General features: G+C 38.6%; 1 protein-coding gene across 3 annotated transcripts; it reads left to right on the forward strand.

Moving 5' to 3' along the window:
- Positions 1-9,848: 9,848 nt before the first annotated feature.
- Positions 9,849-17,189, forward strand: LOC149262126 (uncharacterized). Of its 3 annotated transcripts, XM_089423428.1 has the most exons (7): positions 9,849-10,090; positions 10,206-10,385; positions 13,281-13,403; positions 13,508-13,774; positions 14,622-14,826; positions 14,993-16,443; positions 16,901-17,189. In XM_089423428.1, exons 1-7 carry the CDS (start codon positions 10,079-10,081, stop codon positions 16,931-16,933), a joined length of 2,271 nt encoding a protein of 756 aa, XP_089279554.1. In that variant the 5' UTR covers positions 9,849-10,078; the 3' UTR covers positions 16,934-17,189. The 3 variants fall into 3 exon arrangements, with proteins under 3 accessions (XP_089279554.1, XP_089279567.1, XP_089279560.1); XM_089423434.1 differs by lacking the exon at positions 13,281-13,403 and having other exon boundaries at positions 9,851-10,090; XM_089423441.1 differs by lacking the exons at positions 13,281-13,403; positions 13,508-13,774 and having other exon boundaries at positions 9,850-10,090.
- The last annotated feature ends 1,842 nt before the right edge of the window (positions 17,190-19,031 follow it).

A 19,031-nucleotide genomic window follows, 5' to 3' on the forward strand; every position in this document is an offset into this window, starting at 1 on the left:
TCTTGTGCATTTATTGAAGAATCATTTGCACAAGTGTCAAAAGTGCACTTTTTGAGGTGGGAACTTCAAGGTTGGCTTGGTCAAAATAGTCACAAATGGTCATTTTTAAGGGAATTCTCTCGTTCCCTCTCTCTTTAAGGGCATATTCATAATGAAATTTTATTGTGATGGAGATTATTAAGTGGACATAAAGCACTCTTCCCTATGGGCACACTCATAGAGAAAATATTTTATTATCATTTTCTAGTCAAATAGACCAAAATTGCTCAAGTTTCAAAGTTGTAAAACAAACATATGAACCAAAGGCACACTTTCTAAAGGGAGTTGTTTAATGTTTTTTTTTGGTCAAACAAGCTTCTAGATGAGTTGACTAAAGAAGGAACTTGGAATTTTCATGCTCACCTACAAGATTTCCCTAATACTTAGAGCTCTACACATGACAAATCACTCAAATTTGTCTACTCAATTAAGCAAGCAATACCATTGTTGTTTGGAGGTGATCATTTTTAAGAAAGTGCCTTCATTGTGGAGCTTTATATTTGGCATTCATGAATGCCTTATGGAAATCCACCTTACCTAATTGACTATGTATTTTATTATTTTTGAGTTAGTTATCTCTCAGAGAGAGGCTTGCACATGAGGAGGTTAAATGACACTCAAAATTTTCCTTTTCATGAGGATGAAGATGAAGGAAGGAGAAATGTGGAACTACACTCATCTAAAACATTGTATTCGAACATTTTTTATGGTCTCTTGATCTAATTCACCTTCCTAGGTATATATTATAAGTAATCTAATATTTTATTAGGAAAATACTATTTCATTGCAGAGGAGAGCTGAGTTAAAACTTATAAAAAGGTTTTATCTCTCCATTTTGTACTTGGAAATTCTTGAATGGAAGAACATGTGAGCAACTTGCTCCAAGCTTATGGAGTGATGTAAATTATAGTTTGATGTTGTGAAGGTATATTTGTACAATATTTTATGGGTGGCAATGTTCTACATGTACACATGCTATACTTCCAATTGCAAATTAAGAACATCGAAGCTAAGTCTAGAAGTATTTGTCTTAAAGAGGAGGAACTAAAACCTTAGTTCTCTTATCGTGAGTGAGATCTTTCCTCTTGTCTAGGAGATACAAAAGTTTAAGGTCATAACCTTCCTAAAATAAGTGAATGCTTAACTGCTACACTTAGTTTGGTTGGGGGGATTTTATTGTAAGGCCTATTTGTTTTCATCTTATAATCAATTGCTTGGTAATCCTTAGTATAATACTCTTTTAGATTGCATCTATGACTCCATAGCCCAAGCAATAGGCACTATATCCCTTTAATCCATCATCCCCAATATTTTTACAACTTTTCCATTTCCATGTGTTCATGTTGTTGAGTTCCTCTTACTCTCACTTTGTACTACACAAAGTTAGGGAAACCCCCCTTAACTTAAGTACACATAAACCTTTATCAAAAGTGTAGAGGAGTCATGGTGATGTGACAATAACCATCCTCCTAATTTCACATGTCACCATCGATGAGTTAGGACTTTCCATCTTTGGGTGTGAGATTGTGTGGTAAAAGCTCACATCCACAAGCTCTTCAATTTAGAAATAAAGTAGGCTTCCCTAAACCATAGACTTAATGCCTCATTATACCTATTTTTAGAAGCGAGGATTAAAATAGTCCCTCTAATAATGAGACCATTATGACTATCTCTCTTTTAGCTAAGATAGATGGAATTATTTTGGAAAAGTTGTATGGTTATGAAGCCACGAAAAAAGTGCTAAAGGCCAAGTTTGATTTAGGAGCTATCATTCAAATATGGAAAAAAAATATTGCACTTAGGATCATTATAAATAAGTGTCACAATAATTAAACCAATCTCCTATGTTGTTTAATTGACTTTACAGTATATATATATATATATATATATATTTTTAACTATAACGGATATGTTTTTTTTTTTATTTATTTATAGTAGGAAAAGAGTGGGGCTTTGCCAAAGCAGCCCTGTTTACATCATGCTTGTACTTCTAAATCAGCTGATCTATCTAAGCATTTAGTAAGGAGTTTCTACATATCTGTCCTCATTTATGAACAACAACCCTTTATCCAGAGCAGCCCCTTTGTTGGCCATCAAATCCGCTTCGCTGTTTGAGCTTCTAAGTATATGGAAGAATTTGTAGGAAGCAAAGGAGGAGAGCACTCTTTTCAATCTTTCCAGAGATCTATTAAGGCCTGCATTTCTGAATAGTTCTCCAGCATTCAGCTTCTTTATAAGAATCTCCGAATCTCCAAAAACTTGAATGTCTCTGATCCCTTTTTCTCTGGCAATTTGACATGCTTTGAGGAGACTGAGCAGCTCTGCTTGATTGTTAGTCTTCAGTCCAAGACCCCAACAGAAAGAATCTCGGGAGAGCCCTTCAGGGGAATAGATGATCCCACCGGCGCCCGAGGGGCTGGGGTTTCCTTTGGAAGCCCCATCAAAGAAGATTGTGTGGGAGTTTTGAGCTCTCCACCAGTGCTGGAATGTTTCATCTGTGTCTCTCTTTTTCCAGTTTGGGGGCTCTGCTTGTGGAGAAAGGAGATTTTTTCTGTTTTGAAATTCAAACTTTCCAAGCCACCTTTTCTCTACCTGCTGGAGTGATGCATCCTCTTTGTAGTTCTGATGTTGTGCCGCTTCTAGGAGAAGAGATCTGGCCTTAGCTGCTACTTGCAAGGGAGTGAGATGGAGATCTTTAAAGATCTTCTGGTTACGGGCCAGCCATATCTTCCAACAGACAAATTTGGGCAGGGCGTTCCAGATTTTGTACCAAATCGATTTTTGAGGAATATACTGAGAATAGCAATGGCTCCAATCTGCGAAGAGATCTGGGACAGATATCTGAGCGGGGGAGCTTATATTTAAATCTTGGAGCGTAAATTCCCATACTTACTTTGCAAACTGGCAGTCGATGAAGAGATGTTGGGAAGTCTCGGCGTTGCTTCTGCAAAGAACGCACCAGTGAGGGCCAGCGAAGTTTCTTTTTGCAAGGTTGTCTCCAGTTAAGATCTTGTTGTGAATTAGGGTCCAGAAAAAAAAAATTACTTTCGGTAGAGCTAAAGGCTCCCAAACGTTTTTCCATAGCTCGGCACTGTACTTATTATTTCCCGAAGTCTGAAGTGCTTTGTATCCTTCTGTTGCTGTATATTCTCCAGATTGGCCCCAGCCCCACCGATCTTGCAGTGAACGATGTATCGGTGAAGCGTCTTCGATCAGTTTCAGGAATGTATTCATTTGCAGTTGTAGGTGGGCAGGAGGCACGGGGATTGCCCAGCCGGCCCAATCGTCTCTCTGATCCCGTGAGGAGATATCAAATAAACTTTGCTTCCCAATAGAAATGAGCCATTCCCTTAAGTCAACGATTTCCTCATTTTCGCTTAGCGGATTTTGTCCCATTATCCGATCCTGCCAAAGACGAGTTTGTTTACCATTTCCTGGTATTCTGTAGACATTTCTTTTGAAAAAATTGCAGCTCTTATAACAAAGCTTCCACAACAGCGTGCTGTTAGCTGTGTAACTCAATTGGAGATTTCTCAAATCAATTTTATTTGTATACTTTGACCACAATATGGCACTTACAGGATGTCCTGGTTCTTTGATCATTTTCCACAGAATTTTGCTGCCTAAGGCGAGGTTGACCAGAGAAGGATCTCGAATTTGCAGTCCTCCTTCAGCGATGGGCTTCTTGACAGTTTCCCAGTTTACAAGATGCTGTTTCTTATCATTGCCCCTGCCTCCTTGCCAAAGGAAATCTCTGAGGAAAGAGGAAATTTGATCCATGACATTTCTGGGAGCAAGCAGAAAGGCTGCTTGGTAAATAATTAAGGAAGAGAGCTGAGATTTAATTAAAATGACCTTGCCTCCTTTTTTCAACCAGTATCCTCCCCATTTCGAGATCTTGGTTTTAAATTTGCAAATTATGTCATTCCATAACGATCTCTTATTCACCCCTAAGATTATGGGGAGCCCAAGATATCTGATTCTATCCCATTGGGAATGCCCTTTGAATCCAAGTGTGTTAGCTATATTATTGAGCTCCTGTTGATCTGTATTCCAGCTGTAGACTTCGCTTTTTCTTTCATTTACCAAGGCTCCTGAGACTTTGCAATAGTTCCTGATGACCGTGTCGAAGGCCTTTGCTATTCTAATTGAGGCACCCCCCAACAGGATTGAGTCATCTGCGAATAATGCATGGTTCAGGGGTCTTACTCTGTTGGAGGGTTTGAGGCCCGGAATGGATCCTAACAGTCTTTCAGGTTCAAGTTTTCGACTTAATGCTTCAGCCAATATTATGTAAAGATAGGGGGAGAGCGGGCATCCCTGCCTGATGCCTCTCTTGGCTTTAAAGAAATTGGCAGGCCTGCCATTTATGAGGGGGGCAATCCATGGATTATTCATACATGCTTTTAAGAGGTTAACAAACTGAGTGGAAAAACCAAAGGAGAGCAAAACTTTGCTGAGGAATGCTCTGTTGACTCTGTCAAACGCATTCGCCATATCTAGCTTTATGAGCATACCTTTCTCTTTCCTCTGCTTGCTTGAGTGTATAGTCTCCTGCACTTGAATGACATTGTCCAGAATGTGTCTACCTTCCACAAAACCTCCTTGGGAGTTAGAGATAATTCTGGGAAGCAGAGGCTTTATTCTGCTGGCTAACAACTTTGCCAGAATCTTATAGGAGGCATTGCATAACGAAATTGGCCTGAATCTGGCAAAGGTTTCCGGGTTAGAGTCTTTGGGAATTAGAGCTAAGTAGGTTGAGTTGGTGCTACCACCTACTTTAGCTTTTGTCATGAATCCCCTTATCATCTTTTGCAGATCATATTTTATGATATCCCAGCATACTTTGTAGAAATGAATGGTGAATCCGTCCGGCCCAGGGGCCTTGTCGGAATCCATAGACCAGATAACTTTGATTATTTCCTCCTCTGAAACAGGCTTGCATAGTTCTGAGTTGTCCTCCGGTGAGATTAAGGAGGGGATGTGATTGAGGAAATCTGCTTCGTCCGCTTCTTCACCTTGAGCATCCGGGTTGTAGAGGTTTTGGAAGTGTAATTATGCTGCTTCTTTGACTTGTTGGAAGCCCTTGCAGATTTGGCCCGTCGAAGTCTTTATTTCTGCTATATGATTCCTTGACAGTCTAGCCCTGTACTGTCGGTGGAAGAAAGAGGTATTACGATCCCCGGCTTTTAGCCACAGGCTCCTAGACTTTAATCTCCAATATTCTTCCTCTTTTCTAAAATTTTGGTAGGCTGCTCTCTGCGCTTTTGTTTCCTTGTCCAAGAGTTCTTCATTAATATTTTTGCTTTCCATGTCATTTTGTAGTGAGTGCAAAGCCTGGACTGCTGCGACTCTAAGAGAGATGGGGTTGGGAGCTGGTTTCTTGATCCACTCCTTCAATGCTTTTTTGGTAAGCTTCAGCTTTTGCTCCCAAACGAAGCTTGGAGAGCCTGAAATGGAGGTGTCCCAAGCTGCTTTCACCGTCTCCAAAAAGCCTTCCCTTTCGATCCATTGAGGAGAAAAACGAAATGGAATGGGGCCCAAATCCTCCTCATCTTCTAAACAGAGCTGGATTGGCTTGTGGTCAGAGGACAACTTGGGCAAAATTTTTGTTGTTATGATTTTCTTGTTCATGAGGAGGGAGGTTTGCACGAGAAATCGGTCCAGTCGAGCAGAGATATGATCTGTTCCTGTTCTGTTGTTTGACCAGGTGAATAAGCCTTGGATTGGGTTAAAATATTGCAGGTCCCAGTGCTGGGCAAGCTCCTCCACTACTCCCACCATCGGGTCCTTTGAGTTGGTACCTCCTCTTTTTTCTTTGGATTTCAAAACTATGTTGAGATCCCCAGCGAGAATGATATTGGTGGGGGATTCCTGCTCAAGAAACTCTGCCAGAGAATTCCAGCAATCTCTTTTTTCGGAGTAATTGACAGGTACATAAAGATTGACTAGAGAGAAAGGTAACTTACTTGAAATGTGAGTTATTTCTGTGCATATCCAATGCAGGGTCTCGTGAGAGTTGATCAGCTGAAATTGATCTTCGTTCCAGAGAGTTGCCAGACCTCCCGAGGAGCCCCGAGCGCTGACAGCTATGCCTGCATTTTTCTTCCATTTTAATTTGCTGGTTTCTAGCAGGGCTTGGCCTGCTATCTTAGTCTCTTGGAGCATGAGGATGTCAGTAGGTTCTGACTTTAAAAGATCCTTTACTGCTTCTATTTTTGCGGGGTTCCCCAATCCTCTGCAATTCCAAGAGACTAGCTTCATTATTTACCTATGTTAGGGGTGGAGCCACCCTTGGATGACCTGGGCCTGCTGCTTCTTCCAATTGTCATTTCTATCGTGGATTGGCTCCCTTGGGTTTTGAACCGTTCTGCTTCTTCTTCTCTTTTTTCCTTGCGGGATTTCCTTCCGGGTCGTTTTAATGGTCTCTCAAAGAGCTCTTCCTCTGAGGACTCAGAGCTTTCGACTAGCTTTTTCTTTATGATTTCTGCATAGGTGGGGTTAGAGGGGCTGCCTTGGATGTCTCCCCCTCCCTCTTTGCTTGCAGGAGGGGTTTCCTCTTGGTTCTCTTTTTCCTGTTCTTTGTTCGGTGGATCAGGTTGTGACTCCTCGGTTCCTTTTGCTTTTTCTCCCTCTTCCTGAGATGGGATGTTGATGTTTCTGTCCCCTGGTGCTGCGCTTTTTCCTGCATCTTTCTTTGCTTGAGCTGTTCTCTGGATTAAGGTCCATTGATCTCCATTCTGTTTTTCAGGCTGTTCCTCCGCTTTCTTCTTGCAGTGCTTGGCAAAGTGACCGTAGCCATGACAATGTCTGCATTTAAAGGGGAGCTGTTCATTGTCGAGCTCTTGGATGTGCGTCCACCCTGCCACCGAGAGCTTGATCGCTTCAGGCAATCCTTCTTCAAGGTCCACTTCGACGCAGATACGCGCACAGGAATATTGGTCTCTTCTAACAGCCTGATCTATGTATTTACCTAGTGCGTTCCCAATGGTCTGAAACGATTTTTGATTCCAGCAATGAAGGGGAAGATGGGGGAGCCTTACCCACACTGGCACAGCAGATGGGACGTCTTGAGAGGGATCAAAGTCTGGGTTCCATTGATTTAAGTACAATCCCTGTGGCCCCATGAAGTAGGGATCGTTTCTGAATATTAAACTTCTGTCTTCCTTGTTTTCGAAAACAAAAACGAAGTACCCTTTGCCAACAAAATAACTCTTCACTCCATCTTTTATCAGAGGTTTCCAGTTTCTCTGGGTCCATTCCTCCACGGATTTGGGGGAGGGCCATAGGCCTGTAAACTGGCCTATGAGGCCTCTTTTTGCCAAATTCAGAGCCGCTTTGCAGGTGTCCTCCTTTGGCAGGGCAACAGAGGGTATCTTCTCCATTCTTTTGATAAATTTCTGCTGAGATGTAGAAGGAGGGCGATTTGTCCCATTTGCAATCAAATTTCTGAACGCTGCGACTTCAGGGGGCGGATCCGCTGGGGGGGCAGAGCTCTCAGGAGTCTCCATCCGGCTGCAGAGTGGAGGGCGAGGCTGTGCGCAGGGGCGCAGCAGCCTGGGCGGCGCTGTAGGTCGCAAAACCCTAGCTTGAGAGCAGAGGAGCCGGCCGCGCGCGCAAAAAAATTAACCTAAATTTATCTCAACCTATTGAGACTTTACAGTATATTTTGACATGAAACTAACTTTTGGAATATATTAAAAGAGCTAAAATTTCCTTTTAAGTTGAGAGCTATTTGATAAGGTTGTACAAGAACATTATTGCTAATTTTAGGAATATTTATGGCTAGCCATAAGAAATTAATTATAATATAGGAGTTCGGCAAGGGTGTCCCTTGCCGACTCATGTTTTTGCCATATGTATTGACAAGTTAGGGGGTTGTCACCCAATTCTAGTTGGTGTAGTCATTGTCCTTCTTCTTTATGTTGATGATATTGTTCTTATAGTAAGGAATCCCAATGATCTAAAGGAATTTTGCTGTAGTATGAATATGATAGTTAATAATGACAAAATAAAGGTTATGATAATTAAATCCAAAATGATCACTTATGTTAATTTTTTCTACGATAACAATAGCTTGGAGGAATTGACTTCATACACATATCTTAGAATTGATCTTCATCACAAGCTTAATTGGAACTATAACATTGAGAAATAGATAAATGGAGAATGGAAAGCTTATTATGGACTTGAAACTATGGTAAATTAGTGGACGTTTAACTATGAGATAAGAATAGACTCCTCTTTGAGACTCCCATCACTCCTGTTAGCTTATGTGGTTGTCAAATTTGGGGCTGTAGCATCTCTATAGAATCATGGAGAAATAACAAATTCGAAAGTGTTTTATAACTTATAATCTCAAAGTTACACCTTGTCCTATCCTCTTCATAGGAGCGAGTCTTTTCCCCATTGGAAACATGGCTATCACTATGTAACTAGTTTATAAGAGCAAGATAAACAACATGGAAGATATGAGGCTTCCTAAGATTGCTTCAAACTCCAACTAAAACCACTGGCAACTCAAGTAGGGTTGGCATAAAGCTGTCAAGTTTTGGCTAAATCATCAAGGAATCAAGGAAGTGATGAGTTTCCAAAATAATGATAATATTAAAAAAATTGTTACATCTAAATTTAAGGAGAAGTTATAGTATGAGAAAGATTTAAATGATAGAAGAAAAATAAGAGACTATAAGGAGGTGAACACTAATGTAGAAGAATCGTAAGTATCTATTTGTTTCGATTAGTGTAAAGAAGAGAATTAACATTGCTAAAATAAGAACAAACTCTCACATACTCAATAATGAAACAAGTGTTGCATGACAACTTAGTCCCTGTCACTCAAGTTAAAAATTATGTTATGGGAACATTTGCATAGAAAATTATTACCTACATTAGTCAATGTTAGCTAAATAAATAGTGCTGCAATCTTGCTTTGGGAGGATCTAATAAATTGAGATGTGAAGTGGATAAACTAATTGCTTACTTAGACACATGGACTTGCATAAATTTTGGTGGGTAGCAATCACTAGTAAGTCTACACATTTACAATTTTACACCTACATCAATGTTGAGGAACACATAAATAATGGTGAGAAGTAAGTCCTAGTTAATATGTTTATTTACATCTTATTCCTATCCATTTTTTATGCAAAGACTTGCTTAAATGATGAGAAGGGTAAATATGCTATTTACTTCCTTAAGAATGAAAAATCACTATAGAAATATCTAAAATAATGCACAAGTATTGCAACCATATCCATAAATTATGGCATAAAATATGTGAATCAATCCACATGACATGATCTTCTCTAAAAGCTGCAATAAAGCCAAGTTATGGTTCAATCAAATGTTTGAAAATTATTTTTTTTAATAATAAATATTTATTTTTCAAAGTTGAACATTACAAGTTGCACTGGTCAATACTAAACTAATAGTGATCAACAAACAAATTGATTACTAAAGTCATGCCTTGGTAGAAACTAATAAAACATTAAACAACTCCTAAAATATTGCGGGTTGAAAAAATTTGTCATTTTTATAACACTAAAACAACCTTAAATAAAAATTATTTTTTCTTAAAACGGTCTGCACACCCACATTAAATCACAATTCAAACTACTAATCTTTTACCTTATTAATTCATCACAACTATAGTATACTTAAACATATAAACTTTAATAAAAAATCAAATTATATATATAAAAGGATAAACTAAAACCAATATAATAAAGCACTTACACTAAACTTCCCAAAAGGCGTTCTCTCTCTACAACTCTGTACATTCTCTCTCTTCCCTACAAAGCCAACAACCCAACCCACCCAATTCCAGCCCACATGAAATACACACTGCACGGGAAGAAAAGATACAAACACAAAGAAGAGGAAGAGCGCAGCAAATTCTCGGAGTCCTCTTTACTGTCAAATTCTCCTCCATATTCTCCTCGCCGACGCCTCCGTCCAGGACTGCCTTGGAGCTTCTTCGCTGCCAAATTTAGAGGCAAGACGGCCCCCATTTCCCCTGAACAACAATCCATAAGCCATGGACGAAGAGGTAGCAGGATTCGATTATCACAAAATTATAATCATGTCGGATTGCCCCGAAGTGGAGATTTTGTTTATATCCTTTCATCAGTTCCAATCTTTCTGATTTCTTGATTCAAATGCAGGGAAAAGAATCCCGGGAAGAAGATGCAGCACCGCTTTCCAGTGGATTCGTAACGGAAAGCCATGGCAGGAATCGGACACAGAATGGAGCGGTTCCATCAGGACCACCGCTGGATTCGGTTCCATCAATTCCTGCCAAAGAGCCCAATTCCCGTGCCGACTGGAGAATCCCTCTGGAACAAGTAAGTATGCAAGAACCCAATTTCGTTGCTTTTCAATGTCGGTTCAAATACCGTTTTGAAGTGGCCTGGATAGATTCCCATCTAAATTTCAATAACTTTTAGAATCGGTCATCTGTTATGTTATGCAATTTGAATTTTGCCCAACATAATAGTCGGTGGGAATTACCTTAGAAGTTCTACAGCTGGTTATGTTTAGATAAATTGCTTAATCATAATGTGCCAAGTTTTATATGGTGAATCCCTGAGCTGGAGTTATTAAAGTAAATTTTCCTCATAAGAATAATGCACCGACTCATCAGAGCGAAATTATTTAACACTATCAGAGGAAAAATTGCCCAACACCCCAACCCCCAAAGAAGGCAAGACATTTTCCATGTTAATGTTTTTGAATTAAGATATCCAACTGCAAAAACATGGATATTTGAAAAGAATTTCAAGAGCGTTAACATGGAAAATGTCTTGCCTTTCCCAGGTATACAAAGCTTTTGCAGCCAATTATGCTGACATGCCAGACTTCTGCACACAATTATTTTAATATGCCAAATGTTTGCATCTTGTTATGTTAAGAGAAATGAAAAATCGGATATGCAAGCTTATTCCTAGCAGCAAAGTAGAAGAGAAAGATACTCCTGAAGTGGATTTTCTGCTTGGAGCTGGTGAAACTTAGGGCTCAAACCTAATTCCATGCTTATTAGGTATTCATGTTCTAAAATTGTCTTGGAAATCCACTGATGAACTTTCGATCAATGGCATCCATGCTCTTAGAATTTCGCTCATAGCAGTCCTGGTGCTCTGAGGCATTGATCAATGGATCGTTCTATATTAATGTGGCTCTCTTCATTTAGAAAAAAAGGTAAAAAGACAATTAAAAGGAGTATGAGTGCAAGTGTAATCATCCCACAGTGGCTCAATTTGAGACGCAGGTGATTTATGAAGTACTACATGCACCAAAAGCTTTTCCAATATAGAAGCTACTTTTGGTGTGCAAGTCCCCAGGTTGATGGAGTAGATTCCTCCCAGTCCATTAATAACATTGCTTAAATGTGCCTGTGTGCTTTGTGGATCTCCTTTCATGTGATTTTTTTTTTTTTTTTTGTGATGCCTTTTAATTAGCAAGCTTATAAAAATCAAAGTGACATATTTCTTATCGAGGATAAAAATCGAAGTGACATATTCCTTATTGAGGATTTTGTTCGATATGACTATGTATTCCCGATAGAGAGGGATGGTGAACTGAAAACCCATTAGTTTGGATCTCTTTTCATATGATTATTTTCTTTGTGATGCCTTTTTATTTGCAAGTTTATAAAAATCAAAGTGACATATTCCTTATTGAGGATTTTGTTCAATATGACCATGTATTCCAGAAAGAAAGGGATTTTCAAAAAACCCATTAGTTCATGTTTGCATGCCCTAAAAAATCATGCAGGCCTTACCCATACAGGAGTCAATTCACAAGCTCACAAAGCAGTAACATCATGAAGCAACAATTAATCCCCAAGGATGGACTTAATCGATTGAGAAATCTAATAATGGAGATCCTAGATTGCAGAAATCTAGTACTAAAATTGGAATAGATTTTTAGGTAGTCTGCTTTGTGGATCTTCTTTCATGTGATTGTTTTCTTTGTGATGCCTTTTTATTTCCAAGCTTATAAAAATCAAAGTGACATATTCCTTATTTGAGGATTTTGTTCGATATGACTATGTATTCCCGAAAAAAAGGGATGGCGAATAGTAAGAATCCATTAGTTCATGTTTGCATGCACTAAAAAATCAGGCAGGCCTTACTCATACGGGAGTCAATTCACAAGCTCACAAAGCAGTGACATCGTGAAGCAGCAATTAGTCCCCAAGGACAGACTTAATTGATTGAGAAATCGAATAATGGAGATCCAAGATTACAGAAATCTAGTTCTAAAGTTGGAATAGATTGTTAGATAGTGTGCATAGTGGATCTCCTTTCATGTGATTGTTGTCTTTGTGATGCCTTTTTATTTGCAAGCTTATAAAAGTCAAAGTGACATATTCCAAGTGACGTATTCCTTTTTGAGGATTATGTTCGATATGACTATGTATTCCCAAAAGAAAGGGATGGCGAACAGTAAAAACCCATTAGTTCATGTTTGCATGCCCTAAAAAATTAGGCAGGTCTTACTCATACAGGAGTCAATTCACAAGCTCAGAAAGCAGTGACATCATGAAGCAGCAATTAATCCCCAAGGATGGACTTAATTGATTGAGAAATCTAATAATGGAGATCCTAGATTGCAGAAATCTGGTTTTAAATTTGGAATAGATTGTCAGACAGTCCAATAGATCCAATTAATTTCAGTGGATGCTAACAAGAATCTATACTAAAAAGGAAATCTAGTCTAGCATGAGCAGCAGGTCAGAACACTTTGCCCCATGGTAAATAACTGTGGCTGCTTATCTTGAGATGAGTTCAATTATTAATGTGTAGAACTACTTGTTGGAGAATTATGGCCATTTACTTCAGCAACTGTCATTTTGAACCTACTTGCACTAAAGTAATTTTTAGCTTTCACTTATATGAATTAAATTACATCAATGATTATGTTGTTTTGTGGACTAAATTTAACGACCAGTGATGAGAATCACCTTGCGCTGTGGTGGATTCACAAGGCAGATATGATTAATTCAATTTGAATAGTAATAGTATGCATATTTGCTCATCTATTTTAGGATTATTGCAACCTTGTATAATAATAAACAGATTTGGAAAAGGCCCTGCTTGTATTTGAGTTTTGTAACTAGTTACCTTAGTAATTTCACTATTAGTAACATGCTAACTGGTTTGTGTACCTGGCATATGTTGCAATCTAGTCGAACCTAACTAGCAGGAGGAATCATCTTACCTTATTGTAAATTTCAGGTGCTGATTAAGTTGAACTTGAGTTGCTGTGTGCTGCCACATGGTTTAGTTTCCCCATGTTTATTGAAATCTATTTTAGCACAATCATCAGTGACAATCAATCTACATGCAAATAGTGCAATGGTTGTGCTTTTTGTTTTCCTCTATTATTATAATAGAAGTAGAGATTTCTTAAAATTTATTGTTGGATAATTCCAATAATCTGAGCAATGCTGCTGCCTTTGAAGGTCGAGGCCATTCTCCAACCATCTCTTAGCGCAGCAGAAACAAAAGTGACATTGGTGATGCGGCAGTTTGTTGAATCTATTGAGTCACAAATTTTGTCAGCCCTTAAGCAGGCAGCGATGGAAATCATCGAGCACTTAGGGAAAGAGGCTGCAATGAGGGTATTGGTTGCCGAGAGAAAGGCTGCTCTTTTTGAACAGGAATTGATTAATACCAAGCAAGAGGCATTGGCTATGCTTTTGCGGTTGAAACACAGCATGGATGCTCAGGTACTAATTTTAACTGGTTAGTTGGAAGGGAGAGTCTTATGTGATTTACTTTGTTCATGATCTAGTTGTTGTCAAATTTCTTGGACAATGGATTTGCAGATAAGGAAAGCCTTTCTAGATATTGGTAAAATATTAGTTCCATGGGAAATGGTAATGTAGTTTGCTAAAATGCTCTGAGTGAATTTGAAGTTACTTTTTGTTTTTTCCCCATTTGTATTCCTACCCCTGAAATCTAAGAAAGTGTGTTACAGATTAAACATTTTCCCTAATTGTTTTTTTCTTTTTCTTTTTGGTGGGGTGGGGGGGGAATGCTGTTTATAATAACTTACAGTGGTCTTTCAGCAAAGTATTCATGCTATGAGAGACATTTATACACTGTCAGAATTACCACAGACTTGCACCTGGCCTCATCTGCAGCCGTTTGAGGGGTTTTGAACCCGGGTCTCAGTGTTAATACAAGTTCAATCACCTTGCCACTTGCCGCTAGACTACACACCCTTGAGTTTCTTAAAAAATACTTATAAGGAACAAGCAAATATGTAAAAGTTTTCCTGTTGTTCATGTCTGCCATAGTAGTGAGACCTGTGTAGTATTCACTTATGTCAGTGGAGTTATGTGATTCCATGCAAACCGGGCTAGTAATGACAGCTCCACAAAAGCAACCTGGAGCTGCCAAACCAATGGACATTTTATCTTACTTTATTTCCCTACAAACATGTTCATAATTTTTGGACGTATGGAGCCTTTATTGTATAATTTATTTGCTACCTTATACTAGCTTGTCGCTCAGTATTCTCCAATTATAGAGTAAAGCCAATCTGAAATGATAAGGATTATTTCCCTTCAGATTATTCAAGCAGAAAGGGCATGTGTGATTGAAAGGAAACAGATACAAGAAATGGAAGCTAAATTACTGACATCACAAGATACAGTGAAAACATTGAAGGCTGAGTTGAAAAGAAAAGGAGAAGTATTGGAGAAGATGAAAAAAGTGATGTGTCCATTGGATGATAGCCGTCTTGATCTAATGCGTTCTTCCTCAGAATATTCAAGTAAGAGAAATATGCGAGGGTTAAAGCTTCAGACTGTTTTTCTAAGCCATTTGTTATTAGAAGCATAGCTTGCTATTCTTATTACTGTTAATAATGCTACTAATTCACAAACTAACATTGTGAGGGGTCTTCTGTGCTCTTTTTTTGCCCATTCTATTCCACCCAGCAATGCAAGTAACATCGTCAGCAAAGCAATCACCTGAGTGCATGCTTACTGGAAAACCTAGTTTGCCGTCTGTAATCATGAAGTGCAAAGAACAACATATACCTGCAAATGGAGATAACCAGGGAAGATATAGAGAAACTGCTAATGAATCAACTGCAGATGTGTTGCTTTTATCGGAAGGAAATGAGAACAAAGAATGCATGTCTACTGAGAATGATTTAAGGTCGCGGTCAGTTGAGGAAAGACAGATGGCAAGCACTGTCTGTTTTAAAGGCCAAACAGATATACCTGTAACTACTGCTGCAAGTTTAACGCAGGATTACTGTCCACATGCAAGGGGACAACGTGTTTCTATTGCAATGGCATATCCTTGTGCCAAGTTTGAAAATACCAATGTAAATGTTGATTTTGAAGACATGAATTCTGTGCAAAAAGAAAATGCTGGGTGTCTTTCTCAAAGCACAATCTTTGTAACCTCTACAGGGAAAAGTTGTACACTTGATGGAGGTTCAGTCCATTTGGATAGAAAGGCATCTCCAACTTCAGAGTCTGATGCTTCCCTAGGTGTTGAGAGCAAATTAGCTATGACTGATACAGGTGCTATTGCAGTTAGAAATGCAGAAAAGAAAAAAGATTGTGTGTCTTGTCCAGATGTATATAGTGCTGCATTTCCTCTGCAAGATAGAGAAGCAAGTGCACGGGAAGCTGAATCTTCTCAGACTTCTGGTGGAGATGAGAAAGCTGCATCTTCTACTAGGGAGAGTCTAGGCATGAAAGTTGAAAACAAAGATGCAAATAGTTGTGGAATGGATACCAATAAGCATGTTGAAGAGAAGGGAAATCCAGAAGTTGATTTCAGTACCTCTAGCAAGTTTCTTGATAAGGATGGAGTAAGTGTACGGTCTACACTATATAGCTCATCCATGAATTCATCTCAAGAAATTATAGGCGTAACCTTGGAGACTACAGATAATAGGAATGATTGTGAAGGTGCAGCTCTGACAGGGATAGTTCAAAGTGATGGCAATAAAGCAAGGTTATCAGTTGGATTGGATCTTACTGGAGAAGAATGTGAGCGAGCAATTTTAGCCAGCATGCCTTCTGCGACAAAGGGCTCAAAAAACATTCATGGTGAGATGACAGATATCAATGTGAGCCAGGGTCCAGAAGCCAATGTGAAGGCTCCTGAGCAACAGGCACACAGCAGACTTACTAGGTTTACATTTCAAAGGAAGCGTAGAAGAGAAGGTCCATTTCAGCAAAATGGTAACTTGGTTCAGGAAGAAAAGGACCCTAAAAAGGGGGAAACTAAACAGCATGAACATTTTGCTGGTAGTCTGTCTGGTAAATCACCACAGAAACACAGAATGGTTTTGTTGGCATCGCAAAAGTCTAGCTTGGTTGCTGAATCTTCTCGAGACAGCAGGCGATTGATGCAAGGTGCTCGTCAGGTTTGTAAAATTTTCATATCTAATCTATATGTTTGCTCTTTTACTTGCACTAGCATCATCAATCCAAATTTCGAAGAACCAGTGGGTCGTCTGGAAAGTTTATGAAATTAATTGCCTGCCTATATGAATCAGTGTGAACAATTTCACATACATGTATCTTGACTCTACTAATTGAAATCATAGATTTCAAATACGTGCAAAAGATAATTTTCTTACGTGTTATCTGTTTTCCTCTTGCTTGGGTTTGATCTTCTCCAGCATGAACCATTTTAGTTATTCTCTTGCCTACTTTGAAAAGTAGAAAAATTGAGATACCTAGGGGCTATACATGTAACACGAAGGATTTCTTTGATTAATTAGAGTGCTGAATTCTGACAATCTTTCAATAAATTTAATGTGATGTAAGAGTTCATATCCTATTTTTCTCACTGTACTTTGAAACATTTTCTTGATGCAGCTTATCTCACTGTCAGAGAAGAAATCATGGTGATGATATGATGAGACAGTGCCTCGAATAAAAATGAAATGAAAGGACAGGACTTTGCAACTGCCGAAATTCATCTTAGTAGTTCTATTGATACAACAATAATTCTTTCAATTTGGGAAGTCAGGCGGGGTGGGCATGGATCAAACTAATGCATTATTTTCCATGTTTTATGACTACAGCCTACTGCATGTACTCTTTATCTTTCCATCTTAAAGAGTTGTGCATCAGATCATGAATATTCACGGCGAGTCTTGTTTGATTTCCGAGAGCATACCTCTTTTCAGAGTGAGATGCACATAATGAATGTGAATCAGTGGTATTTTTTTCTTGAAAGCTCCTGTCGGGTTGTTCAAGTGGGTTGCTCTGGACAAAAAATTGTCTATGGGTAAGTTTCTTGTATATTTGTAATTATTCAATAATTTGATCCAGTTTATATTCCGGATCCTTACTTTTCAAACTCAAGATATTGAATAATACTATTGAAGTCATGTGAATGAGAGTTTCAGGGAAAATCAACTATTCATCTGGGTATTGACTAATCCAGTTAGTACCAGAAAATTAAAGGCACATTCACTTGCAGTTTTACATTAGTAATAACTACTTGCAGTATCGTATTGATAATAATACAGTGTCAGATAAATCTTATGCAAGGAACTGCTTTCTGAAGCAATGTAACTTGAGATTTGAAGTTTTTGTTTTGTTTTGTTTTTTTGTTTTTTTTTTTAAATTTTTTTGATGGAATCACATCCTGGGAAAACACTCTGGGCACATCCCCTGACTTTAAGGATTGTACTCACAGGGTAAACTGGCCAGTTGCAGTTTTGACAACTTAACCCAGTGGGGACATCCAGTGAGGCTCAATAATATCCAGAGGCAGCCAGCCTGGGGACTTGACCCTGAGACCTCCTGCTTGTAATTCACAGCACTCAGCCATTTGAGCTAACCCACTGGGCTAACTTAACATATGAAGTTTATTCTTCTTTTCCTGTAAATGGAATTGAATTAATAAAGATAAAGGAGTTAGGATGATGGTTTATGAGGTTCCATCCATAAGAAGATGAGAGTAATCTTGGATAAGCTACCTAGATGTGTCAAGTTGGAGGTATCTTTATTACAATTTTTGGAATGCCCTCTAGTTTATCTTCTCAGAATGTGGACTGCACCCCAGAAAATGAATTAGGTAAAAGGGAAACGGACTCAAATTGTCTCAATATTTCAAAGTCTTTGCTTCCTTTTACTTTTATACTGTTATGCATGAAGTTTGGGCCAGTTGATTGTTCTTGTGTGAAAGCAGACCATTTTCATGCTTTACTCACAAAGTTTGACTCTTTTGAGATTTTTCAAATACAATCGTTGGGGTTATGGGTCTATTATGACAAGGAGTTCTTTAATCCATCAAGAGATCAACGGCATTCATTGAGTTATCATAAGAGTCTCCACACATGACAAACGTATGGAGAATAACAAGTTTATTCCTCTCTATCTACCATGTAACTGATCATAAAGCTAGCAAGATACGAGCAAAATGTTCAGACCTTTTTCTACTTGCACTATTTGACTTGGAAGTATCCTCAAATCTAAAAAAATCCCACCATAATGGTTTATAATTTTTTTGGAAGATCTTACCTGACATCTGTTCGCCAAAAACGTCTTAAGCTTTAGTCCATAGATACACTTAACCCAGCATATATGGCAATAGATCAACATATACTAGAGCTCTATTGAATCCCCTTATGCTTTTGTTAGAAGCATGAATCACAAACACTTACTACATTCACTTCTGGAAGGGCAATTCACCAAGATGTCATCCCGATTTCAATGTTGAATGGAGTTCTTTTATGGCAATAGTGAATTATTCACTCGGGTATGACACTTAATGGCTGTCCATGACAGCTATGTATCCCCTAATAATGCCAACTATTGACGAATGCTCATGACATCATGTAAATATGAATATATAAGAACAAAGTATGCCATTAGAATTATTGAAAGAAAATAATAATCATTAAGTTAATCAGACAACTTATCTCCTCCCTCCCTTTTAACATCCCGCTCGAGTGTAGGACTATCTTCTGGGGTTGACTCTGTTTGTTCCACTTAA

Source organism: Pinus tabuliformis, chromosome 6 (genome assembly GCF_031772625.1).
Source record: "Pinus tabuliformis cultivar Carrire ecotype Pingquan chromosome 6, CPIR1, whole genome shotgun sequence".
In the NCBI taxonomy this organism is placed as follows: Eukaryota; Viridiplantae; Streptophyta; class Pinopsida; order Pinales; family Pinaceae; genus Pinus; species Pinus tabuliformis.